At 46.5% G+C, this 27,910-nt stretch overlaps 1 protein-coding gene across 1 annotated transcript in view; it reads right to left on the bottom strand.

Annotated features, from left to right (window-relative positions):
• Nucleotides 1-593: 593 nt before the first annotated feature.
• Nucleotides 594-27,910, bottom strand: part of LOC147670579 (E3 ubiquitin-protein ligase TRIM39-like) — a 65,012-nt gene continuing 37,695 nt past the window's right edge. The window contains exons 3-4 of the mRNA XM_086948153.1: nucleotides 11,312-11,361; nucleotides 594-1,108 (exon numbers count right to left, since the gene is read on the bottom strand). Coding sequence (XP_086804279.1) covers nucleotides 594-1,108; nucleotides 11,312-11,361 — 565 coding nt within the window. The remainder of the gene's footprint in view (nucleotides 1,109-11,311; nucleotides 11,362-27,910) is intronic.

Here is a 27,910-nt window from a genome sequence, read left to right as displayed (position 1 = left end):
GACTCAAGCAAGGGGTGCCCCTCCCCCAGGGACCTCTAGGGTGGGGGAGGAAAGCATGAATGCAAAATTCAGGGGAGGGGGAGGGGGGCGGGGAAGGACGGGGGGGCTGCAGCTCCTACACCAGCCTCAGCTCTCCTCCGGGTGGGGGGGGGGGCAGGAAAGGATTTATTTATTTATTTATTTATTTATGCAATTTTATATAGCGCGGACTTTACCCGAAGGTGTCAGAGCGCTTCACAATAGGAACAGAAAAGATACAAACTGAGAACATTACACGAGTATGGGCCTGGTACGAGCGTTTAAACATTGCTCGCACCGGGGGTCGCCCTGCTCCACGCCCCATGCATCATCCCCTATTCTCCGCCAGGACGGCAACAACCGAGCCCGGCCTGCACGGACAGAGAAAGGCTTTCACCGGTCACTCCTGCCGCCTTGGCGGGGAAGGACGGGGGGGCTGCAGCTCCTACACCAGCCTCAGCTCTCCTCCGGGGGGGGGGGGCGGGAAAGGATGGGGGGCTGCAGCTCCTACTCCAGCCTCAGCTCTCTTCCGGGGGTGGGGGGCGGGGAAGGATGGGGGGGGGGGGCTGCAGCTCCTACACCAGCTTCAGCTCTGCTCCTACCCAGGGACAGAAGATCGGGAAGAGCCTGTGTGTGAAGGGGGCCCGGGGGAAAGTGTAGAGAAGCTCCATGAAGTCTGCATTGTACAGAGACAGCCTCCCCCCCTCGTAGTCCAGATACACCCCCAGCTTCAGGGGCTCCTCACGAGGGGACAGAGGGGTCTCAGGGGAGGTGAGAGCCCAGTGCTGACCAGTCCACCTCCTCTCCACAGCCCAGACTCCCCCCTCAGGGGACCATGTGATCCGTCCCTTCCTCTCCACAGGCTCTGCTGCGACCCCCACAGTCCACCCCAGCCCATCCTCCAGCAGCTGCACCTCCCAGTAATGTCTGCCGGAGGTGAACCCCTCCCGCCCCAGCACACAGGGAGAGGAGGTGAATCTCTTGGGGGTGTCCGGCAGGGGCTGTCGTGTGTCCGTCTCTCTCACACGTCTCCCCTCCTCAGACAGGAGGAGCTTTGGATGCGCTGTGTCTGGATCCAGAGTCACCATCACTGCAGAGAAGAGATTCAGAATTAGAGATTTAAGCTGCAGCACAGAGGACCAATCACAAAGTAGCACACTGCACCTTACACTGCACTATACAACACCTACGCAGAAGGAGCACACTGTACTGTAATTCAGTAGACAGTACCTATCCTATAGGGGCCCACTGTACTGCACTGTGCAATATACTGCACTATACAGCACCTATCTGGGAGAAGCAAACATTTATGCAGTGTACACCGCACTATTCAGTACACTTTACGAGACATCACCTGGAAGGAGTGCACTGTATTGTAGTGCACTAGACAGCACCAATCTGGAAGGAGCCCACTTTAGTGTACTGTAAACTGAACTAGGCAGCATCTATCTGGAATCACTGCACCATACAATATACTGCATTACATTGTGCCTACCTGGAAAGAGCACAGTGTACTGTACACTGCACTACACAGGACCTATCACAAAGAACCACAATGTACTTCACACTGCACTACTCAGCACTTATCTGAAAGGAGCAAACTGTCAATATACCACACTATACAGCACCTACCTCAATAGAGCACATTGTTCAATCCCACACTAGACAGCACCTATATGGACAGAGCACACTTTTGTAATGTACACTGCACTAGACAGATCCCATCTGGCAGGAGCACACTGACCTGTACGGGACAGCACCCATCTGGAAGGTGTGCACTGTACACTGCACGGCACTAGACAGCAGCTATCTCAAGGGACCACACTATACACTGCACTAGACAGTACCGATCTGAAAGGGGCTCACCCTACTGTCAACAGACTGCACGGTACAGCAACTACATGAAAGGAGTGCACTGTACTGCACTGTCGGCACCTCCCTGGAAGGATACACTGGAGAGCACTGGACGGCACCTAATCTGAAAGAAACATACTCGTGTGTAGTGTACACGGCACTAAAAAGTACTCATCAGTAAGGAGCGCTCTGTACAGTACACGGTGCTAGACATCACCTATCGGGAAGGCGTGCACTGCACTGAACACTGCACTAGACGGCGCCTATCTGGAGGAGCAGAGATGTGCTTTATACACAGTTCTGTTGTAAAAGGAGCAGCGCACCCACGAGGCGCTAGATATGAAACATGACGTGGATGGGGCCAAGCCAAAACAGGAACCCGTCAGTACACTGCAGTACAGAATACAATGTGCTAGAGAGCCCACTGTACTAAACACTGCACAACAACACCCACTGCCCTAGGTAAGACTGCACTACACAGCTCACTGTAGTACAGAGAACTCTGCAGACAGTACACTATCCTAAACGGGAGAGTGTGCTAGACAGCTCACTGTTGTACTGTGTGCCACATTACTACAAGTACACTGTGCTCGGCATCCACTGTACCAGAGAGAGAACTGCACCAAATGGTAGACTGCACTAAAAAACCTCACTGTACTACATAACACACTGTAATCAGTACACTGCACCAGATCGCGAACTGTACTGAAAATGGAAATTGAACTAAAGAACACTCTGTAGACAGAACACACTGCACCAGACAAAATACTGTGCCAGGTGGTAGACTGCACTAAAAAGATAATTGTACTACACAGAACACTGCTAGACAGACCACTGCACTAAATACTGCACTAAATACTGCACTAGAGCATCCACTGTGCCAAGAGGACACTGTTGATTGACTTGTTGATTCTTTTTTATGAAGCCATGTGAATAAAATGGAAAAATGAACATACATGGACTATAGTTGGTTTTTTACCTTATCTGGAAAAGAAGTTTCTTTGATTATTTCAATTGGACTCTATCTAACTGTTTATCCCAACTTTTGTAATTACATATTACTTGTTTTACATTTGCTTAGGATTGTGCTTCCCGTGACCCTATTGTGCATACTCTGTCTTGCCGATGCTTTGGATTGGTAATAGTCACTCTTGGTAGTGGGTGACAGTGGTCTACATAGCACTCCGCCTCAACTAAAGGTGTTCCAGTATATTAATAGCCTATTTGACTTTTTTCAAACAAAATAATAAGTGATAGTGTGGTTCCTTTCCTATTTGGAAAACACCACTACCAAAACTTCCTTTTCCAAAGTGCTATACAATACACAATACACTGCACTAGAACTAACACTACATTACCAAACTGCACAAGAAAATACACTGTACTAGACAGCACATAGTTCTGGGCAGCATACAGCACTAGAGAGTACAACACAATAAACAATACACTATTTCGCAAAACACTTCACCAGACATCACACGGTGTCACACTTCATTAGATGACGCACTGCTCTAGAGAGCACACGGCACTACACAGTACACTACACTACACTGACAACAGTGCTGCGCTAGACAGTACACAGTGTTAGGGAGCTCACTGCACCAGATGACACACAGTAATAGACGGTATACTATATTAGAAAGCACACTGCACTAGACACCTCACTGCACAAGTGGATTCATTGTATTAGACAGAAATCTGTACTATGCAGTACACTGTACAAGGTGTCGCACTCTGTTGAAATGTACGCTGCAGTAGACACCACACTGCCCCAGATGGCACACTGTACAGGACAGCACAACTAGCAAGTTCACTGTGCTGTGTGGCACACTGCAAGACAGTACAGTGCACAAGAAGGTATTGATGAGAACACTGCACTGTATGGCACACTGCCCTAGAGGGCACACTGTACACGACAGTACAGTGAGCATGAGAGCACTAGCAAAAGACTGCACTGTATGGAACACTGCACTAAAGAGCGCACTGTACAAGACAGTGCAGTGCACAAGACAGCTCACTTTGCTCTACATACCATGTTTACTTGAGATACCAATAACCAGATACAGCCACAATTTCAGGCTCCATTTTCATCCTACCATTATTTTGATGTTTTTAAATTGGAGAGGTAGGTGTGTATGTGTGTGGTTATAATATATGTATATATATATATATATATAGCACACTCCTCCGTTTTAACGAAAGAAATGGGCGCACACTCGCTGCCTTCCACAATTATTTGATCTTTAACAGCTTGGAAACAAACAACGATCAACGCGTTTCAGTGCTCCTGGCACCTTGCTCACGAGCTCGTGAGCAAGGTGCCAGGAGCACTGAAACGCGTTGATCGTTGTTTGTTTCCAAGCTGTTAAAGATCAAATAATTGTGGAAGGCAGCGAGTGTGCGCCCATTTCTTTCGTTAAAACGGAGGAGTGTGCTATATTGAACGGCGAGGTTCCGCCGTAGGGAAACGCACCCACATTGAGCGCTCGAAGTGGCTGGGGAAGCAGGAACCGGCGTGTGAAGATATATATATATATATATATATATATATATATATATATATATATATATATATATATATTACCTACTGGCGGTCGCCAGTAGGTAGTTATAGTTAGGATTTTTTTCAATGTTAAATCTCAAAATTCTATTTGGAATAACTTTGGCACCGGTTGACGAATCTGCCTGAAAATTTCCTGAAAATGGCCTCGTCGAGCTCCGGTCCTTCCTTGAAAGTTTGGGGGGGATTCGTCAAGCGGGGGCCGAGATAAAAGGGGGGTCCCAAAACGCGTTTTCCCCATGTTAATTTCCATAGGGCGGTCGATTTCACTTTTAGCCCGAACGGCTGAATGGATTTACACCAAACTTGGCAAAATTGTAGGGACTGGTAGCCCGATGTGCCTTTGCTATGTCTCAAGATATGTGCTCCAGTGGATTTGGAGTAATTTAGGTTCAAAAAAATATATATATCTATAGCAGCGCACCGGTGCGCGCACCGGAGAGCGCTCCAGGCGCGCCACGCGAGGTGCGCATGGAAAGCTGATTGGCTCTCGGGTGTCTGTAAACATTCGAAACAGTCCAGAGCGGTCGCCATCTTGTGTCTCGGTAAAATCGAGACATAAGAGGTGGCTAAAACAAAGTGGGAACTGACCATAAGGCGTCAGGGATAGACCCCTTTGACCCCCTAGGTTTGATGTGGGGGCTATAAAAGGGCCCCGCGGGGCATTTAAAATATATATTTTTTTTTTCGTTTTGCGCGGGGGAAGCGCACGGTGCGCGCACCGGGGAGCGGCCCTGGGAGCGCACTATGATGAAAAAAGGTGACAGAGTGTTTAAAAAATGAAGTTTTGATTTAGAAATTGGAGGTAGTTCTAAAAAGAACTTTTTTTTTTCTTCTTTTTGTTGTTTTATATTTTTTTTGTGTTTTTTGAACTTTTTGAACTTTTTTTGGCTTTTCAAAACAGTTTTATATATTTTTTTGTATTTTTTTGGGGGGAGAAACAAAAAAAGGGAATTGAAACTGGCTCAACTGGAGCAAAAAAACAAAAAACCCAAAAAATTACTTCTTTTTGGGGCACTTGTGATTATCACCTGCAAGGACGATGAGTTTCACACTTTGTTCCCCATAGGAGATAAGCTTGCCACAAGCAGTGCAAGTAATTTTAAAATCAGCAAATCTCGGCTGAATGCAAGGCATCACCTCGGATGTTTCTGGTTCCGAGGAAGTGGGTTGGTTTCTTTGGGAGGGGGTCCTTGATGAATGGGGGAGGTTACTGGCCAGTTCCCGGAACTCTGCACGAGAGTAGTTGTTTGGATGCTTTCTTGTCATGTGCCGAATCATGGTATAGTTACCAAAAGAATATTTCTTATTTGGGTTGCCCCGTGAAAGTTCATCATTGCAGATGAGGCAAGTGACTTTGGGCGCATTCACCTTTTTTTTCCCCTCTGGAATTGAAAAAAACTGCCAAATGAAGTGTGGTTTGGGTTTATAAGGTGTGTTTTCTTCAGGCAGCCATCTTCTTCTCCCCTCCTCCTCTTCCTCTTCCTCTTCCTCCTCCTGTTCTTGACCACCAATATAATTTGGAGCTGGTCCTCTTGGTTGTTGTGGTGGTGGTGGTGGGGCAGATGCACCAGCTGATGCTACTAATGAAGCCATTATTTAGAGCAAAAAAGTAGACAGAGCAACAAACAGGTCTTCCTCAGTCAAAGGACAAAGTCAGAATAAGGAAAAAAGGTGGGGTCTTTCATCATTTAGAAAAAAAAACTGTCCTGAACCAATGAGAAGTGTTATTTTCAGGTCACAAGACCAGGGGCTTCATCATTATGAAACTAAAACTGTTATGAACCAATGAAAAGTGTTATTTTCTGCTCACATGACCCGACGCGCTTACGCTACGCGCGCGGGGCGCGCCCGGGGGCGCGCCCCGGGTCGCGCAGCGTAAGCGCGTCGGAAGTTTACGCTGTGCGATCGTATTCGCTCGAGTACTTCCGGGTGCGCTTACGCCGTGCGTATCACGCGGTCGCGGCTACGCGATACGTCACGATCATGTTTTCGTTTGCGATATTGGCGCTCACGGGGCGCTCCCCGGAGCGCGCCCCGGGGCGCTTTGTAAAAATACGCTTTTCGGGGCGCTCCCCGGGGCGCGCTCCGGGAGCGCTCCCCAAAATAATTTAAAAAAAAAAAAATTCGGATAATTGTAGGGACAGGTAGCCCTATTCTGAAGTGGTTTGTAAAAAACATTAACTTTAGAAAAATATGTATTGTGCTACATTGGGCTTAATATATGTTAGAGCCAAAATGTAGCCCAAATGTAGCCCAAAGTAGCCCAATGTAGCCCAAAGATGGCCACCAGAGATCAAAAATTGAAAATGTAGCCCAAAATTCAACTAGATGTAGCCCAACTGTAGCCCAATGAGAGAATGTACCAGAGTGTTAAAAAGAACAACTAGAGTGCAAACAGTCTTATTTATAAAGTGAAACTTATAGTTAGGAATTAGCATTAAAAAAACCTTTGAAATTCACTGAAAAAACCATAGGTTTCACACCAGTTATAGTTAGGAATTAGCATTTAAAAAACCTATTAAATTCACTGAAAAAACCATAGGTTTCACACCAGTTATAGTTAGCTGGAAATTTTACTGATATAAAACCATTGAAATTCCCACGTTATAGTTAGTCGGACTCACTATAACTTGCGCGTGCAATGCACTGCTGATGACATCACATATTACATCACTCATGACATGGTCAGTGACATCACTCATGACACCATCCTTGTGACATATTGACAGACCTCCTTTCACTATAATGTAACCCTTGAGACACATATTCAAAAATAGAAACTGAAATTTAAATAAAAAAAGGAGATACCTATATCAGTTACAACAAGCAATTCAGTAATTCCACTATCTATATACACATTCACTCATTCACCAACAGTTCTATATAGTCACTCATACATATACTCACTCATCATATGAAGTGATACACCTATACATCCTGTTACACACCGACATTCATCCAAAAGTTACTCACACACATATTCACACGTGCAAATAAACTATTGAACAACGATTTATTTGAATATAGAGCTATACACACACTTCCACCTTACTTCTATTGAAAATTACACATATTTATTCTCTTAAACAATCACTTATAGAAACACATACTTATTTAAACAGGAAATCTTACAATCTCTTACTCTCACATATACTCACTTATATACATCAATATTCATATATACTAGATTAAAACATATGTAGTTACTGATAAAGACACTAGTGAGACAGTCATTCACTCACTAACAAACACATATAGACACTCATCCACCCATACAGTCCTGTACATATGCTGTCTTCAAAACACATACAAACAAAGAGTCAGTCACTCATGCATCTATGTGCTAAGTAATACCTCCACCAAACTATATAGACACTCATACTGATACTAATAAAAATATCAAATAACCCATATACATACGCATGTAGCTACTTACCAACACATGTAGCCACTTATACACAAAGTGAAACACTAATAAATGTATTTAAATATTTAAACATAACTCACTAATATTTATTTTTCAGAAAGACACATATTCACTGGATGGTGTCATCAGTGATGTCATGAGTGATGTCACTGACCATGTCATGAGTGATGTAATATGTGATGTCATCAGCAGTGCATTGCACGCGCAAGTTATAGTGAGTCCGACTAACTATAACGTGGGAATTTCAATGGTTTTATATCAGTAAAATTTCCAGCTAACTATAACTGGTGTGAAACCTATGGTTTTTTCAGTGAATTTAATAGGTTTTTTAAATGCTAATTCCTAACTATAACTGGTGTGAAACCTATGGTTTTTTCAGTGAATATATATATATATATATATATATATATATATATATATATATATATATATATATATATATATATATATAGCTTGCACCTGTGCATCTGTGTTCTGAGTAAGAGAAGCTTGCTCTTCTGTATGTGTATATCTGGCCTGTGTGTGAGAACTGTTCTGAGTGTAGGAAGCTTGTATGTCTGCGTATGCCACCTATTCACCTACCCCTGTATGTCCTAGACAAGTTCTGATGAAGGGAAGCTTGCACCTGTGCGTCTGTGTTCTGAGTGAGAGAAGCTTGCTCTTCTGTATGTGTATATCTGGCCTGTTCTGAGTGTAGGAAGCTTGTATGTCTGCTTATGCCACCTACTCACCTACCCCTGCATGTCCTAGACAAGTTCTGACAAAGGGAAGCTTGCACTTCAGTGTGTGTTAACTATTGTGAGTAACAGAAGCGTCTACGTCTGCAGCTCATGGACATGAGCACAGTGAGAGAAGCTTGCACCACTTTTGCAAATGGAAGGCCTTTTATGCGAGAAGGAAGCTTTCCCTTCCATGTATGTATACCCCGTCTGAGTGTGGAAAATGTGCACTTTCTGAATGTGTTAGACCAGTTCTGAACGACAGACACTTGCACTTCTGCATCTTCTAAACATGTTCAGAGTCAGGGAAGCTTGCACCTACGTCAATAAACACTACAAAACACACAGTATTAGTATACAATAAACAGCACACTCTACGAAACGGCAAACACAGTACCGGACTATCCTAGATAGCACACTACATCAGACTGCATACCGTGCAAATAGTGTAAAACACCCACTGTACTAGAAAGAGAACCAGACATCACACTGCACTAAACACAGCACTAGAGATTACACTGCAAAATATAGTACACAAAGTAGAGCAGAACTGCTGTTGATTAAAAGTTCCCACTATGCATCTTCTCCCCGTGAGAGGACTGCACTGCAGCTTATACACGCTCACGTGTCAGACTCAGACCCACGTTAGTTTCACTGTGTTCATGATCAAGCTCCGCCCTGAAGGGACCCCTCTGGATTGTTAGTGGTACAAAAGGGGGTGGTGATGGACGGAGCATCCGAACCAATAAAACACTCACACCCAGTCAAAAGATCTGGGTTTAATCCATCACCGTTCTTTAGCCCACTCTGCCACCCCAGTTCAGACATGGCCATATGCAAATCAGTCCGACCCTGTGCCTCATGGGAACAGTCCAGCCCGAACTGCCAAGCCATGCCTTCCCTGGACTGGAAACAAGCTTCCTAGGACCGGTTTCTGGCATTTCAGCCTCTTCAGCCAGGCTTGCTTGAATCCAGTGGCAAAGTGAGCAAGGGACTCATGTCTGAGCATACCCTGCCAACTTATGACAAACAAAGTGGTACAAAAGGGGATGGTGATGGACGGAGCATCTGAACCAATCAAACATGCGCACCCAGTCAAAAGATCTGGGTTTAATCCATCACCGTTCTTTTTGCGATCTCTGCCACCCCAGTTCAGACATGGCCATATGCAAATCAGTCTGACCCTGTGCCTCATGGGAACAGTCCAGCCCGAACTGCCAAGCCATGCCTTCCCTGGACCGGAAACAAGCTTCTTAGGACCGGTTTCTGGCATTTCAGCCGTCTTCAGCCAGGCTTGCTTGAATCCAGTGGCAAAGTGAGCAAGGGACTCGCATCTGAGCATAGCCTGCCAACTTATGGCAAACAAAGTGGTACAAAAGGGGGTGGTGATGGACGGTGCTTCTGAACCAATCAAACACTCACACCCAGTCAAAAGATCTGGGTTTAATCCATCACCGTTCTTTAGCCCACTCTGCCACCCCAGTTCAGACATGGCTATATGCAAATCCGTCTGACCCTGTGCCTCATGGGAACAGTCCAGCTCGAACTGCCAAGCCATGCCTTCCCTGGACCGGAAACAAGCTTCCTAGGACCGGTTTTTGGCATTTCAGCCGTCTTCAGCCAGGTTTGCTTGAATCCAGTGGCAAAGTGAGCAAGGAACTTACGTCTGAGCATACCCTGCCAACTTATGGCGAACAAAGTGGTACAAAAGGGGGTGGTGATGGACGGAGCATCTGAACCAATCAAACACTCACACCCAGTCAAAAGATCTGGGTTTAATCCATCACCGTTCTTTATCCCACTCTGCCACCCCAGTTCAGACATGGCCATATGCAAATCAGTCTGACCCTGTGCCTCATGGGAACAGTCCAGCCCGAACTGCCAAGCCATGCCTTACCTGGACCGGAAACAAGCTTCCTAGGACCGGTTTCTGGCATTTCAGCCGTCTTTAGCCAGGCCAGGGTATGCTCAGACGTGAGTCCCTTGCTCACTTTGCCACTGGATTCAAGCAAGCCCGGCTGATGACGGCTGAAATGCCAGAAACCGGTCCTAGGATGCTTGTTTCTGGTCCAGGGAAGACATGGCTTGGCAGTTCGGGCTGGACTGTTCCCATGAGGCACAGGGTCAGACTGATTTGCATATGGCCATGTCTGATCTGGGGTGGCAGAGTGGGCTAAAGAACGGTGATGGATTAAACCCAGATCTGTTGACTGGGTGTGAGTGTTTGATTGGTTCAGATGCTCCGTCCATCACCACCCCCTTTTGTACCGCTTTGTTCACCATAAGTTGGCAGGGTATGCTCAGACGTGAGTCCCTTGCTCACTTTGCCACTGGATTCAAGCAAGTCTGGCTGATGACAGCTGAAATGCCAGAAACCGGTCCTAGGATGCTTGTTTCCGGTCCAGGGAAGACATGGCTTGGCAGTTCTGGCTGGACTGTTCCCATGAGGCACAGGGTCAGACTGATTTGCATATGGCCATGTCTGAACTGGGGTGGCAGAGTGGGCTAAAGAACGGTGCTGGATTAAACCCAGATCTGTTGACTGGGTGTGAGTGTTTGATTGGTTCAGAAGCTCCGTCCATCACCACCCCCTTTTGTACCCCTCTGGATTGTTAGTCATTTTCATGGCTCCTGTTTGGGGCCACAGCCAGAGGATTGGACTTAGAAGGGATCTTATCACAGATCCGTGGGGTGGGGGTGGATGGGACCTGTCAGCTCAAGTCCACTTACCTTTATATTTCCTGATCTGCTCTGGACCCTGAATCTTCACCTCCTCGCACCTGAAGGGGCACAAATGTTAGTGTTACAGACACTCAGAGTCAAAGGGATATGAAAAGGAACAGCACAAACACCCTGGTATTATAAATAAAAATTCTGACATCACAGGAGCGCCTGCGGAACAGCACTTGGTGTGTCTTACTATACGCACACACACGCACACACACACACAACACCCACACCTATAGGGGGCCTCCAAAATTGTCACACTCTCTGCCTTCCACTATGAACGCTCCTCTGCTCCGAACCTTGCAGGGATTAGCGCCTAATAATAAAAGCTTCAGGATCTCGGAGGAAACAGTGAAAAACTCAGCCACCGACACACACGACCACTCTCTCTCCAACTCTCTTTCTGTCTATTTATCTGTTTACCTGCGACACTGTCTCTCCCTTTGTCACACACCTTTGTGTTTCTCTCTCTTGCTGCCTCTATGAGTGTCTCTTCCTGCCTCCCTCTCTTTCAGAAAGCTCCAGGGATCTCAAAGGTGACTGTGAACATTCCTTGTTACTGCAAATGCAAACACTCACTCTATAGGCCACACTTCCTACTTTGTTTCTCTCTCTCTCTCTCCTTCCTCGACTTTGTCTCTCTGTGACTCTAACAGCACAAAGATCACTGTGAACAATTGTTGTTACTACACTCACTCCCTCCCTCTATCTCTGTCTTAACATCTGTATCACTCGCTCTGCCCCTCGGTGCTTCACTGTTTAACTGAATAACACTTGTCACCCCACACATACGCGCGCACACGCGCGCACACACACACACACTCTCTCTCACTCTCTGTATATGCCTTCTGATCTTGTACTCACTTTCACAATCTCCTGTCTCCTGTGTCTGTCTCTCTCTCTCTCTCTCTTTCTGTGTCACTGTCTCTTTCTTGCTTTCTTCCTCTCCCTCTTAGGTGTCCTGCACGTGAGAATCTCAGTAGTGCGGACTAAAAGTATCTGTGAAAACCTGCATCCTGTCGGTGAAGCCTCCAACCTGGAATTTCTACATGTCCTGCATCTTGGAATAATTGAAACACTGGGACCCTGCACCTTGGACTCACTGAGGATCTGCACCTCTGAAGTTATCTGCACTGCACCTTGGAGGCCATGAGCTCCTGCACCTTCTGCACCTTGGAGTTTTTAAGTTTCTGCACCGTGGAATATCTGAGGTCCTGCAACTTGGAGTCTCTGAGGTCCTGCACCTTGGACCCTGCTGCTAATTCTGTTTGTGGTTATCTCATTTGAGTCTACAGCGTTTGGTTTGACTACGTCTTGCTGTCTGCTTCAAACACCTCCCTAAGATGGGTCCCCGACTTTTCTTCTATCCCTTGTTGTTGTGAACTGCTACCAGGTGTCTTTCTGTAAACGATCAGAGGGTTAGCCCCTCTGTTACGACCCAAGCTGCTTTCAGATTATCCTAAATCACGTGCACTGGATATTCACTCCAGGGCAGCTCCAAAAGTGAAATGGTGCCACTAGCAAGCAGGTGCTCTTCTCTCCAAATCCTGCCTGTGTCTCTTGCACTCTCCTCTTCTCCACCTCCCTCTGCGTTTCTACCTCCTTCTCACTCCCTTCCTGGTCAATCGCCTTTTTCTCTTCTTCTACTCCTCTTTCTTCTTCCACCTTCTCTCTTTCTCTCCCTCCCCTGTCTTTGTTGACTTAAGCGAGGGTTCTTGAACACTTTCAAAGGTTTGAGGATTGATTTGATGCTGACCCAAGTATGTTGTAGGCTGATGAGAAGTCACTGAGGGACAAAAAAGGTTTCTTTCCATCAAAAGCAGATTTGAGGAACAGGGCTGGGTTAATGAGGACCGGAGGAGCGCTTTGAAGACTAGAGCGATATTACTAAAGAATGGGTAAAAATAGAAATATTCAGGTTAATTAATATCCAGATTAATGGCACTAAATCTTACAAGTTTATTTTTTATTTATTTATTTATTTTATAGTTTTGTAGAGCACGAACCAGACCCGTGAGGGTATCAAAGCGCCTTACAGTATTAAGGGTGGAGTACAAAGCATTGGGAAGGGAGGGATCACTTGGGTAAAATAGGGGATACATAATGCAAGAAAAAACCATGCAGTCTAAAGTCCCGGCTACATGTGGGAAAGAAATAAAACAGATAGATACATTGTACAAGAAGGCACATAGTCTCAACTCTTGGGGGAATGCCCAGGAGTGCAGGAATAGGTATCCTTCATAGAAAGATAATGTAATGTGTTCATTAGGCGAGGTATTTACCCAATAAGAAGGTTTTGGTCTCCTTCTTAAAGTGTGCCAAGGAAGGAAGTCTTCTGATGGCGGGTGGGAGAGAGTTCCAAATCCTTGGTGCAGCTCCAGTAAAGGCCCGATTGTAGGTTTTTTTCTTCCGAAAGCGTGCAGGTTGCAGCAGTAGGTCTTTGGAAGCCAGGTCAGTGCTTTGAGGTGGGGAGAGATGTGGTCGAATTTCTTTGAGCCGGTTAGTAGGCTGGTGGCGGTGTTGAGGCAGGCTTTCAATGGGGCCAGAGAATTCTTGGGTAGCCCTGCAAGAGTAGAGCATCCATATTCTAATCTGCAAATGACTAGTGCCTGTACTGCCGTTTTAAGGTCAGACACATCGAGGAAGGGTTTTAGGTTTCTTAGGTAACTCAGGTGGAATCTAGCCGATTTGGCCATCGAGTTTATATGTCCATGCATGTTCAGGCTACTGTCCATGGTTATTCCAAGGGATTTCACCGAGTCAACAATGGTAGGAGGGCAGTTTAGTGCTGAGATGGTCTTGATCCATTCCTGGATGTCTGGATTGGGTTTGGGAGGAGAGATCAGAAGAAATTCAGTTTTATTTGTGTTGAGTTTAAGCTGGTTGGCGGTGAGCCAGTGGACTGTCAGCTTCAAGGCCTCATCCAGGGAGAAAATGTCCTCAGAGGAAGAGATTTTTATGTAGAATTGTGTGTCGTCGGCGTACATAAGGTAGAAGATATTGGCAGCACGTAGAACCTCAGTGAGAGGTTCAAGGTAAAGGTTGAAGAGGGTAGGGGACAGGGTTGAGCCTTGGGGGGCGCCAACCGGAGAGGGGGCGGATAGATTACGGTTGATGAGGACTCTCTGTGAGCAGTTTTGGAAGAAGGATCTAAACCATTCAAGGACAGTGCCATCCAACCCCATACTGAGTTTGAGACGCTCAAGGAGAAATTGATGGCTAACCGTGTCGAAGGCAGAGAAAAGGTCTAGGAGGATTAGGAGACAGGTTTTGCCTTGGTCGAGGGCTTGGAGAGCGTCATCTACAATGTGGAGGAGGGTGGTTTCCGTGCTGTGTTCTGATCTGAACCCGGATTGAAAGTAATCTAACAGGTAAAATTTGTTGATGTGTAGGCTCAGTTGCTGTTGCACACATTTTTCCAGAACTTTGGCTAGGAGTGGGATGTTAGATATGGGTCTATAGTTCTCAGCGGAAGCAGGGTCCAGTGTGGGGATTTTTAAGATGGGGACAATTTGGCCAGCCTTGAGCGAATCAAGCATTGAGCCCTGGAGGACGGAGGCGCTGATTATTGAGGTCTAGGAAGGGATGATAGCCTAAGAGGCTGCAGCTAGGCAGTTAGATAGGAGAGGATCATTGAATTGATTGTTCGGGTTTAAGGAGGCAAGAATTTTCGAGATAGAGTGGTCATCATTGATTTTAAAATTGGACCAGTGCGGTAGGTTTTTGGGTGAGGTTTGGGAGGGCAATGCGGAGAGAAGAGATAGAGCAGGCAAATTTTGATTTTGGTGGTGAGTTGCGGATTTGAGTTTGTTACCCAGGGCAGAGATTTTGTCGCAGTAGAAGGAAGAGAATTCCTCACTTGTTATTAGGGGTTTAGGTGTTTCTTTGGAGGTTTTCGCTAGTTTGTTGGATTGGTGATTGACCAAGTCAAACAGCCTGCTAGGTCGATTTTTGACGTTCTCCAGTTCAGTACTGAAGAATTCTTTTTTTTAGTTGAGGAGAGAAAGCATAAAGTGTACTTTTTATAGAATGACCAGTGGATCTGTTATACCTGTGTTTTGGACAATACATGCCATTGTGACTCAGACACAGGTACACGCCCATTTCTGTGTTCAGTGTTCTAATGCACGCAAGACATCTTAATCAACTGCAACTTTCACTAGCCCAGGGCAATATCTTCAAGTGTGATTCATTTATGTGCATCTTTATCTTTTCTCATTTTTATAAAAGTTTTTCTTTTGAATCCCTCACCAGGGCTGAAACCAATGGATTGATGTGCAGTGCTTTACATATGTCAGGTGAACATATCACCATAAGAGTAGAGGTTTGCTTTAAAATGTAATAACTGCTCTAAAACCTTTCCCTTGGGAAAGCACTAGTATTAATCACAAGTGGGTGAGACGGGTTTCGGCACAGCCTTCTGAACATAAAGTATTTGTGCGGGATGCACAATTATCTGTAAACCTCTGAATGTGAAATATTAAGCCTAAACCAGAAACCACATCAGTTTGCCTCAGTTTGAGCAACTGTAGTACCTGTCTCTCTACTATACCCGTAATTATCTCAGAGGTAGTGCTTTCATATAGCTGCTAATTGCCCAGAAAAAGTTTGCAAATTGTGTCCACTCATTTCTATTGGTAATTTAACTCTGGGTACTGGGGCCACTTGCAGTCAGATAGGCACAAGCGATACATTATGTATGTTCCTTAAACTAGGGCATAAAACTAAGGATGTTCCCATCTACGGCCCTACACAGGCTCCTTACTAAAAGATGATATAGAAGATGTGGGTTTTAGACATTTCCAATGATGTTTCAAAGCACTAGAGGGACATTTGAGGATTGGCAGTGGAGCCGGAAAGTACTAAAGGAGGTTTCGAGTTCTCTGTGATTGTGGAAAACTTGAGGTAGTTTCTGTGGACAAAGGGGTTTGGGAGGGAAAAAGGGGGGCAAGCACACCGACTACCATTTTGTGTGTGTAAAAGGCCGCTTTATTGAAACAGGTGCACATCACATTTACACAACTGGCAAACTGCCTTACAAAACTAAAACCTCTCTAAACATCAATTTACCTGGCCCCTTTTGTTCTACTCCCCCCACCCCTACGATCCCCATATGATAAAATCCCCCACCCTTCAATATACAAACATATAACTCAATTACATCATAATACTATCCAATTTTATCCCCTACCTCCTAACTCCAAAACCTCCCAAGACCTACAGTCCTATTTGCCTTCTTGCAACTGTAACTAACTACCCTCTAATGTCAACTCCCAAACTGGTTACGCTTTCCCCGCTCCCGTTTCCCAACTCCCCAAACTTCACGAGAAAGTACCGAACTCCAGCTAAACTTGGCCAACATCCAAAACAACTCCGCCAGCACCTGTTCCAAGCGACAACTTACATATAACCGCCCCAGTGCACCTGTCCCAACACAGCCACCTGACACAAAAAACCCTTCCTGGCCTAAACCTTTCCCACCACAAAAACCAAAAACCAAAGCCAAAAGCCCAGGGAGGGTGGGCGGGGACAAAAAAGCTCCTGCTGAAATGTTCCCAGCCACCAGGTCTCAGCACTTAAAATGGTGGCTGGGAAAACTCGGGATCTCTATTTATACCTTGGGCTACAACATTCCTTTTTTGGGCTGCTTTTGGGCTATCCCAACCAGCCCAAACGCTGCAAAATGGACGCTCGCTTGCTCTCCCCCCTTCCCCCTCCCAAATCTGCCCGGGGGGCAGACCTCGCGGCTCGGCTGCCCCCCAAGCTCCCCTTGGGAGGGAAAAAGCGGGGCAAGCACACCGACTACCATTTTGTGTGTGTAAAAGGCCGCTTTATTGAAACAGGTGCACATCACATTTACACAACTGGCAAAATGCCTAAGAAAACTAAAACCTCTCTAAACATCGATTTACCTGCCCCCTTTTGTTCTACTCCCCCCACCCCTACGATCCCCACATGATAAAATCCCCCACCCTTCAATATACAAACATATAACTCAATTACATCATAATACTATCCAATTTTATCCCCTACCTCCTAACTCCAAAACCTCCCAAGACCTACAGTCCTATTTGCGTTCTTGCAACTGTAACTAACTACCCTCTAAATGTCAACTCCCAAACTGGTTACGCTTTCCCCGCTCCCGTTTCCCAACTCCCCAAACTTCACGAGAAAGTACCGAACTCCAGCCAAACTTGGCCAACATCCAAAACAACTCCGCCACCCAGGGAAAGGCGGAGGTTAGGTGATTACACCGCCTCTCCCTTTTCCTGCCCCCCCCACCCCTCCTTTTTTGATGCAGAAATGAGAACGCCACCCGCCGGCCCCTACTCACGTCGCACCCCCAATAAACGGGCCCCCCTGACCCAATAACCTAAAACCACGCAGGATTGAAACTCAGCTCACCACCAAATTAGCTATCCCGTGCTTGCCACTCGGCCCTCTTCACAAAAGAATAGTCCGCAATCCAAGTCAACACGTCCCGGGCTAAGAAACCACTCCCGCCTGAACGAGAAACCCATGCCAATAACTATGCCCCCCAACATCTCATCGCACATACAAAAACACCCTTCGCTGCGCACTTAATGCAGATAGCACTGAGGATCACCGGAGCATAGTGTCCCCCCGGCCGCCACCCCCCGTCAATGCCTTCCGATGCCGCCCCACTCCGAAACCGGCGCGTGCCCTCCCGACCGCTATCCGCCCCCACCCCTGCCAGAGGCTTCCGCCCCGCTAACCACTGTGACCCCGTTGCCCTCCTTCTCCCGGGCACCCAAAGTTTAGTTTATTTATTATGATAAGGAACTCTTTATGAGGTCCACATAAAACAACATTTACATACAAAGCACAAATACTTAAAAAAAAGAAAAAAAGAGATATTTTCATCACAATCACATAAGATATCTTAATACAGATCCAAAAAACATTTAAAAAAGTTGTACAGTTTAAAAACAAACATTTCATTAGGAGGGTTAATCAAGGCTGCCTTAAACGAAGACGCTGATAATATGTTAAGTTGTAAGCAGATTGATCTTAACCATCTACGCCTGCAAGGCATCAGTGTAGGGCAGACAAACATCACGTGATCTAGATCCTGATCATGTAATTGGCAAAGATCACAGCGTGCCGAACAACCAGACCAGCTGGCTTGTATAACTTTTAGCGGAAGCAAATTATGTCTTAATAGGAACACCAGGCGTCTCACGCCATGAGAGATGTTCCAGTACATGTATGGTTGTGCTTTCCGCAGGGTATAAGATTCAATAACAGGTGTACAACCTTTTTTCGCTAGACAAAAGTCTCTATCAAGACAAAACCCCAATTCCCAAGAGGCTGACTTCAAAACTGTTTTTAATTGATGAGGGGACAGTAAAAATAAAGTCTCCTCATCCAATTTCAATTGTGACACAACAAGTCTAAAGTTTTTTACAATTGATGAGAAGTCATTAAAAGATCCTAATAATTCATTTTTTATAAGGAATCTTAAGGTATTGGGTTCACCTTTAGATAAAGCTACTACCCAGCGTATAATACTAGCGAAACCTTGAACCCTGCTGCTACGTAAACCCAATTCCTGTCGCAAGGAAGCAGTCGAGTTTGCGGTGCCTACAGACATTAAACTCCGAAGGATTTTTCCTTCCGCAGAGTTTAAAAAACTCCATTTTTTTAGATCAACTAATTCAATTCCATATAACAGGGAGGCAGGAACTTTCGCTCTAAAAACATCTAGGAGAATAGGAAAATGCCTTCTACCTGTGGCTTTATATAGGGAAACTAAACTCTTTCCCTGAGAAATAGCCTTCCGGGAATTATTGTCTATGTGTGATTTGTCACTTAGATTATGAGTGACAATTTTACCTAGAAAGGTATAAGATTTCACACATTCTAGTTTTTCCCCCCCCCACAACCCATGGGAAGTTAGAATATTTAGGCTTCTTTCTACCAGAAAAACCGATCACCTTGCTTTTTGCTGTATTTATTGATAAAAAATGACTTTCCGCATATTCATAAAGTGCATGCAACCGATTATTTAGGCCCTTTGGGGTGAGATGGATTAGTTACTTACCTGTAATCCTAGTTCTCTTCCAGGGGTATCCTCATCAAAGTCATAAGCATTAGCATTAGAATATTCCCGCCCATGCGCGGGACCCCGGAAACAATATATTATATGTGCCCCACATATACATATACATATATATATAAATATATATATATAAAAATAAGCAATTGCAGCCAAATAAAACAGTAGAGCTGGAATATGCTGTGAAGAATTTCCACCATACATGTGTATTAGCATTAGAAACATGATAAACAACACCAATGCTTGTTTAGAAACTGTTTTAATGCTTAGAAAACAGCAGAAATTCTTATAAGACACTGTAAGCATATACAGCTCCCAGGCTGCATTGCAAATACCCAGTCTAAAAAGACTGAAAAGCTAACCCTGTGGCTGCATGTACCAAAACTGACGCTGTGCCTTTAAGGCACCTCTGCCCCTAGCTTCCCATCATGCCTCAGGGGTTACAGTTAGGTCAGTTGTTCTTTTCGGAGACTGAAAACAAAACCATGGTAATAACAGGTTAAAACATCTCCTACTTAATAAACAAAGTCCTTTGCCCGGGGAGGCGGGAGGGTTGCTTATGACTTTGATGAGGATACCCCTGGAAGAGAACTAGGATTACAGGTAAGTAACTAATCCTTCTCTTCCAGGGGATCCTCATCTATAGTCATAAGCATTAGAATAGAGTAGCGAGCCTCACCTCATCCCTGCGGGCAAAGGAATCAACAGGTAACATTCACATTCGTAGGCCCAAACAGTAGGCCTTATTCTACCCAAATAGGTTTCTCAAGGAGGCTTGCCCTACTTGAGAATCCGCTCTGGAATCAGACTCTAGGCAATAATGCCTTGTAAAGGTATGGACTGATTTCCATGTCGCAGCCTTGCAAATTTCTGACATGGGAATGTCATGTAAAAATGCTGTTGTGGCTGCCTTCCCTCTAGTGGAATGAGCTTTGGGTGATTGTAACAAAGGTTTGCCAGCCAGCTGGTATGCTAGTTTGATACATGAGACAATCCATCTGGAGATGGACCTCTTGGCTGCCGCAAACCCGGTCCTCATTGACCCATAATTGACAAAGAGTTGGTCTGTCTTTCTGGTGCCCTTTGTTCTTTCTAGGTAAAACTTTAGCACCCGTTTAAGATCTAACGAGTGCAACGACCTCTCAGCTGGGGTCGATGGGTTAGGAAAGAACGAAGGAAGGGTAATCGTTTGGTTTATATGAAAATCCGATACCACTTTTGGAAGGAAAGAGGGGTGAGCTCTCATTACCACTCTGTTGTGGTGAAACACCGTGTAGGGTTCCTTGGTGCAGAGTGCTTGAATCTCGCTAACCCTGCGAGCAGAGGTTATTGCCACCAAGAAAGCCGCCTTCCAAGTGAGATGCTGCAAGGAGGCCTTGTGTATAGGTTCAAACGGTGCAGACATCAGCCTGGAGAGAACCAGGTTCAACTCCCAGGGAGGAGAAGGATTTCTCACAGGGGGATAGACCTTCTTCAATCCCTGAAGGAAATCCTTAACCACTGGGACCTGAAAAAACGACGTTTGTGTAGGTGATTTTCTGTACGCTACTATGGCAGATAGGTGAACCCTGATAGAAGCGTATTTCAACCCTGATGTCGCTAAGTAAAGGAGGTAAGGGAGGACTACCTCTTCTTGTCCTGTGGTGGGATCAAAGCCATGGTCCCTACACCAAATGAAAAATCTCTTCCACTTGAATGCATAAGACGCCCTAGTGGAAGGCCTCTTTGCCTCTTTTAAAATATTCATACATTCTGGAGGCAGATTTAAGTGTCCGTATTGCAAGACCTCAGGAGCCATGCAGTCAGGTTCAGTGACGGGAGGTTGGGATGCAGGATCCTCCCGTTCATTTTGCTCAACAGGTCTGGTCTGCATGGCAGACGTCTGTGTGGACACAGCGACAGATGTAATAGGTCTGGATACCACCATTGTCGCGGCCAATCCGGAGCAACTAGGATCATGTCCATGCTCGATCTGATGAGCTTGGCCACCACCTTCGGAATCAGAGCCAGAGGAGGAAACGCATAGGCGAACATTCCTGTCCACTCCAGCAGGAGAGCGTTCCCTTGTGTCCCTGGTCGGTGGAACCTGGACGCGAAGGCGTGGCATTTGGCGTTTTCGTCGTCCGCGAATAAATCTATGTCTGGACGGCCCCAGCAACGGAAGAGTTCTTCGACTACTTCGTCGTTTAGCACCCAGTCTGGCTGATCTTCGAAGTGCCTGCTGAGTGCGTCCGCCTTTGTGTTTAGCTCGCCTGGAAGGTGTACTGCCACCACCGACAGTCCCCGAGCCAGAAGCCAGTGCCATATGGCTTGGGCCTCCTGAGACAGAGGGCGAGACCGTGTTCCTCCCTGCTTGTTCAGATAGAACATTGTTGTAGTGTTGTCCGTCTGAACCAAGATCTTGTCCGTTGTGATTGCTGGAAGGAACGCTTTGAGCGCCAGATGTACTGCTCGAAGTTCCAGCATGTTGATATGGTAAGTCTGAAGGTTGGTCGACCAGCGACCCTGAATCTGAAGACGACCCATGTGAGCACCCCAACCTTCCAGAGATGCGTCCGTTATCACAGACATCGAAGGAAGAGGCTGCTGAAAAGGGACTCCCTGCAAGACATTCCGAGGGCGAGTCCACCACTGTATTGAGGACAGTGCTGCTTGAGATAGGATGATTCGATCCTCCCAATCTCCAGTCGCTTGGTCCCACTGGTCTTCCACAGACTCTTGAAGAGGACGCATCCTCAACCTGGCGTTTGGAATTAGGAAGATGCAGGACGCCATGGAGCCCAGTAGAGACGCTACTTCTCGCACCTTTGGACGAGGAGACTGAAGTAACTTTCTGCATTTCTGCCCCATGGAAGATAGTCTCTCCTGCGAAGGAAACGCTCTTCCTAAATTTGTGTCTAGGACCGCTCCCAGATAGTGGATGGTTTGCGTGGGATGCAGGACTGACTTTTCTGTGTTCACGTGGAGCCCAAGCCTGTGTAGTTGTTGAAGACACAGACGACAGTCTTTGGTGGCTTGATGAGGGGACTGGCTCTTCAGGAGCCAGTCGTCCAGATATGGGTACACAAAAAGACCTTTTTTGTGTAGACATGCCGCTACCACTGCCATGCACTTGGTGAACACCCTTGGTGCGGATTTCAGACCGAACGGAAGTACTTTGTACTGGTAATGCTTGTTCCCTACCAGAAACCTCAAGTACTTCCGATGACCTGGTGTGATAGGAATGTGGAAGTACGCGTCCTGTAAATCCACCGAACACATCCAATCTCCACTTTGTAGATGAGGACATATCTGATGAAGTGCCAGCATGCGAAACTTCTCTTTGACCACCACTTTGTTGAGGGACCGAAGATCTAGAATTGGTCTGAACTTGTCCTCTTGGTCTCTTTTGGGGACTAGAAAATACCTTGAGTACACTCCTCTCCCCCTTTGGGATGGGGGTACCTCTTCGATTGCGTTTTTCTGCAAGAGGACGCTCACCTCCCTTTTGAGGAGGTTTAGATGGTACGAGCGAGTCTTTTTTAGAGGAATCGGTTGTGGTCTCTTCCGGAAACGTAGCGCATATCCATTGCGCAGTATATTCAGCACCCACTGATCTTTTGTGATGCTGACCCACTCTTCCAGGTGTTGCGAAGCACTTCCTCCCACTGGAGTGGGTAACGGCGCCAGAGGAAGCCACTGCTCAGGCCTTGCCTCCTCTGGGCGTGGCAGAGGACTGATGATGTCCGCCTCTGCCTCTGCCTGATTTTCCTCCTCTGTATTGTGTCTTCCCTTGTGGCTTGTTCTGAGACCATTGAGGGGTTTGAACCCTCTGTTGGCCTCCCCGGTTCTTGTTGGTCTTGAAGCGTCGCTTGAACGGCTCTTTCTTCTTTTCCAGACCAACCGCCTTCACCGTGTCCAATTCGGTTTTCATGCGGGTCATTTCCTGATCGGCATGCTCCCCAAAGAGTGAAGATCCTGAGAAGGGCAGATTGAGGATGCGTTGCTGGGCATCTGGTTTGAGACCCGTCAACCGCAACCAAGAAGATCTTCTCGCGCAAACCCCATGCGAGTAGGCATGTCCTGCTAGGAGTGCGTTATCTGCGGACGAACTGATCATTTGGTTTGCCACCAAACAGCCCTCCGTCACTGTTTCCTCAAAGTCCTTCTGGTCCTCCTTGGGCAATTTCTCTTTGAATCGTTCCATGGAGTCCCACAGTGCTCTATCATATCTGCCGAGAAGTGCTGAGGCACTAGAGACTTTCAGTGATGAAGCTGCTGTGCTGCACACTCTGCGTCCCCAAGAATCTTGGGTCTTGCTGTCCTTGTCAGGAGGAACTGAAGAAGAGGGTGCGACTGCGTGATTCTTCCTAGCTGAGGCTACGATAACAGAGTCCGCCGCAGGCTCCCCTTTAACAAAGATTGGGTCCGAGTCGGCCGGCCTATACTTTTTCTGGATACGTGCCGGAACCGCCCTGATTGCCGCTGGCGTGAGGAAGACCTCCTTGATTGGGTCCATTATCCCTGGAACCAATGGGAGCAAAGGCCGTGAATATGATTTGTGCCGAAGGGTCTCAAAAATTACAGTAGTGGAAACTTCTGGAACAGCCATTTCTATTTGAAGTTTTTGAGCGCCCCTTTGAAGAACGTCTAGGTATGTGTTGACGTCGTCAAGCGGGGAAGCTCTGGAGTGAGGGCTGTCTGCCAGCGTTGGGGAGTAATCCCCTTTAGAAGATCTTGAAGAGGATGAGGAGGAGGTTGATGGTGTTCTCCTTCTCCTGTGGTGAGATTTTACCTTCCTCACTGGCGATCTTCTCGGTCGGTCTTCCCTTCGAGGAGAACGTGATTCTCTCCGACGCTCCCTTCGTGGAGATCTCGACCTCTCAGTTCGTTTCTCCCTTCTCGGCGTTTGAGATCTGGGATGCTCTCTCCGCGGTGATCGGGAGACCCTGGGGGTATGCGACCTTTCCGCTCTCCTCTCCCGAGAGCGTGATTGGTGCCTGATAGGACTCTGTCTGTCTGCCTCTTCTACCAGTCTCTGAAGAGGTGACCTGTGGAGTGGGCTTACATATCTGTGCAGCCTCTCCGTCGCTCCAGAATCCTTCCACGTGTGCAAAGGAGCATACCATCTTGGCGAGAGTGTTATCTTTCGCTGGGGCAACGGACTTCTACTCCTGGAACTGGACCTCAATGAGCTAGAGGCCCTTGAGGAGGAATGGTGAGAAGCTGATTGGGTCACCAAAATAGTCGAAGGCACTGAAGGGGATTTTCGTCTCACCGGTGTTGGCGGACGTCTTAGAAGTCTTTCCCTTGACGTTGGACGCCTCTGCGGCGTCGACGGAGTGATAATCTTCGACGTCGAACGCCTCGATGACGACCCGTGTTCTCTCGACGTCGACCTGTGATGTCGAGCCGCTGACGGTGTCTTCTCCCTCGACGTCGAACAGCGTCGTCCCGCCTTCGACGGAGGTCTCGACGTCGAACGGCGTTGCCCTGCCGTCGACGGAGGTCTCGACGTCGAGCGGCGTTGCCCTGCCGTCGATGGAGGTCTCGACGTCGAACGGCGTTGCCCTGCCGTCGACGGAGGTCTCGACGTCGGCCGACGTTGGTCTGTCGGCGACGGAGATGGCCTTCGACGTCCTGTCGTCGACGAAGCCCTTGATGTCGACCTGGCATGTGGCGACGGCGGAGGATCGGACATCCTCGACGTCGAGCGCCGACACGTCTTCGACGATGATCCCTTCCTCGACGACGATCGTCCGAGGGGGCTCTTGCTCCTCGACGCCGAGCGCCTCCGTGGAGACTTCGGCGGAGGTGTCACACTCTTCGAAGCCTGTCGACGTTGGGACGACGGCGAGTGTATTCTGTCTCTCGACGCCGACCGTCGCCTGGTTGACGGCGGCGGAGTTGACTTACGTCTTGACGTCGATCTTCTCGTCGACGGAGATCTCGTGGCTTCTCTCGACGCCGATCGTCGCCTAGTTGACGACGGCGGAGCTTTCTTCGTCGTCGGTGATTTTCTTTTCGACGACGATTTCCTCGTCGACGCCGGTCCCGACGTCGACGGAGCTTTATCTTTCGATTTTTCCATCAGATGTTGTTTTTTCAGTGCCGAGCCCGGCGCTGAGGTCGATGGACGCTCTGACTTGCCTTTGGAGGGAGTTCTGGGTCTCTTTGAACTCTTCCTCTCTGTAGATCTTCCCCTCATGGATCTTTGGGCCAAACCATAGAGCCTGTTCCTCTCCCTGTCTTTTAAAGTTCTGTCAGACAGGTTTTGACAATGAGAACAGTCCTTTGGATCATGATCTTCTGGCAAGCATAAAATACAGACCTCATGAGAGTCCGTTTTTGCCTTCTTGTGGCCACAAGAAGGGCAATCATCGAATAATGAAGGCATCCTGACAGGAAAAACCTCACAAAAATTCGACTGCTAAGCAGTTATTTACTTGACCCTGATGTAAAAAGTCAAAGTAAATCAAAAAAATGTTCTTTAGAAGCTTTTCTGACTGAAAAAGGCAGAAAAAACTGTGGAGCTGTGTATCCAGGGTCCTTCCTGAAGGAGCCGGAAAGAACAACTGACCTAACTGTAACCCCTGAGGCATGATGGGAAGCTAGGGGCAGAGGTGCCTTAAAGGCACAGCGTCAGTTTTGGTACATGCAGCCACAGGGTTAGCTTTTCAGTCTTTTTAGACTGGGTATTTGCAATGCAGCCTGGGAGCTGTATATGCTTACAGTGTCTTATAAGAATTTCTGCTGTTTTCTAAGCATTAAAACAGTTTCTAAACAAGCATTGGTGTTGTTTATCATGTTTCTAATGCTAATACACATGTATGGTGGAAATTCTTCACAGCATATTCCAGCTCTACTGTTTTATTTGGCTGCAATTGCTTATTTTTATATATATATATTTATATATATATGTATATGTATATGTGGGGCACATATAATATATTGTTTCCGGGGTCCCGCGCATGGGCGGGAATATTCTAATGCTAATGCTTATGACTATTGATGAGGATCCCCTGGAAGAGATCCAAAATTAGGATGTCGTCTGCATACATAAGGCATGCAATCGGAACACCCCCCAAGGATGGGGCAACACCGGCGCAGGCAGAAAGAGCGATGGGTAAATCAACAGTATATAATGAAAAAAGCAACGGAGCCAAAAGGCAACCTTGCTTCAACCCATTAGATGTTGGGATTAATTTGGATACGCCGCGATCACCTCCAAGTAAAACTCTGCACCAAGTGTCAGAATATAGGGCACGAATTAACTTAATAAGGGAAGCGGGCATACCAAGGTTAACTAACTTTCTCCACAGCAAATTTCTATCTACTTTGTCGAATGCGGTGGAGAAGTCAATAAAGGCGCCGTATACCTGACCACCCCGAACTTTTACATATTTTTCATTGATAACTTGCAATGCGGTCAGGTTATCTAAGGTTCCATGATTTTGTCTGAAACCTGTTTGCTCCAGGGGAAGGATATTATGTTCAGATACCCAATCGTTAATTAAAGAAAGCACACATTTTGCAAACACCTTACCAATGGCATCAAGCAAGGCAATTTGGCGATAATTTTGTGGTAGATCTCTTGCCCCTTTTTTATACAAAGGGACAATGATGCTTCCTTTCCAGGAGGGGGGGACTGTTCCACTAAAAAAACAGAATTTAAACACTGGAAAGAGTATTTTTCTCCAAAGTTCACTCTGGTTTTTTAATATTAAAATTGGGATTTTATCAGGACCCATCGCACCAGAGGAACGCATATTCTTAATGGCACATTCAATTTCCTTTTCTGTTGGACAGTCAAGTGTAACAGCAGAATTATCGAGTTCAACATAGCTACCATGAGAATTATTATTACTGTACAACTTCTCAATATAGTGAATCCACACCTGTTCCTCAATGGCAATGGGCGTAGGACTGGCTCTAGTACCGCAGCCTTTGCCGATTAAGGACCAAAAGGTCTTAGTTTGGTGATTAAAAGAAGCTTCCCTCAATTGGATCCAGAGGGCGTCTTCCTCAGAGCGTTTTAAACGAGCCTTAAGCCTAGCTCTCCTTCTTTTCAGAATGGACAACTTAGACTTAGCTTCTTGGGTAAAACATAAAAATTGCCCTCTTACAACTTTATTTATTTCTCTATTTATAGCCCGGAGAGGGTAAGGGGCTACAAAGGACTGTTTCACCCCTGATTTCTCCTTTGCACAAGCGGTTACAGAATCTAAAAACTTAACAAAACAAAACAGCTCTCTCCCCTCCCAGAGTGGAAGATTCTCGACAGTAACACACAAAAGAGGCACTAGGTTTTCCACAGTACTGAGGTTCCAAAAACATTTCCCTGAGCTGGAATCAAAGTTCACAGAATCTATATCCAGCCTCCAAGGAACCACTTTCTGAAGACTAATGGAAACAGAAAGCGTCAATACATTATGGTCACTAAGATTCGATTCAATGACCCTCATATCTTTTAATAGGTGAAAACCGGCATAATCTATCATGATAAAATCAATAATAGATTTTCCCTTATTAGATTTACGAGT

Source organism: Lissotriton vulgaris, unplaced genomic scaffold (assembly GCF_964263255.1).
Source record: "Lissotriton vulgaris unplaced genomic scaffold, aLisVul1.2 SCAFFOLD_1933, whole genome shotgun sequence".
Classification (NCBI taxonomy): Eukaryota; Metazoa; Chordata; class Amphibia; order Caudata; family Salamandridae; genus Lissotriton; species Lissotriton vulgaris.
This window is presented reverse-complemented; position numbering and strand designations above follow the sequence as displayed.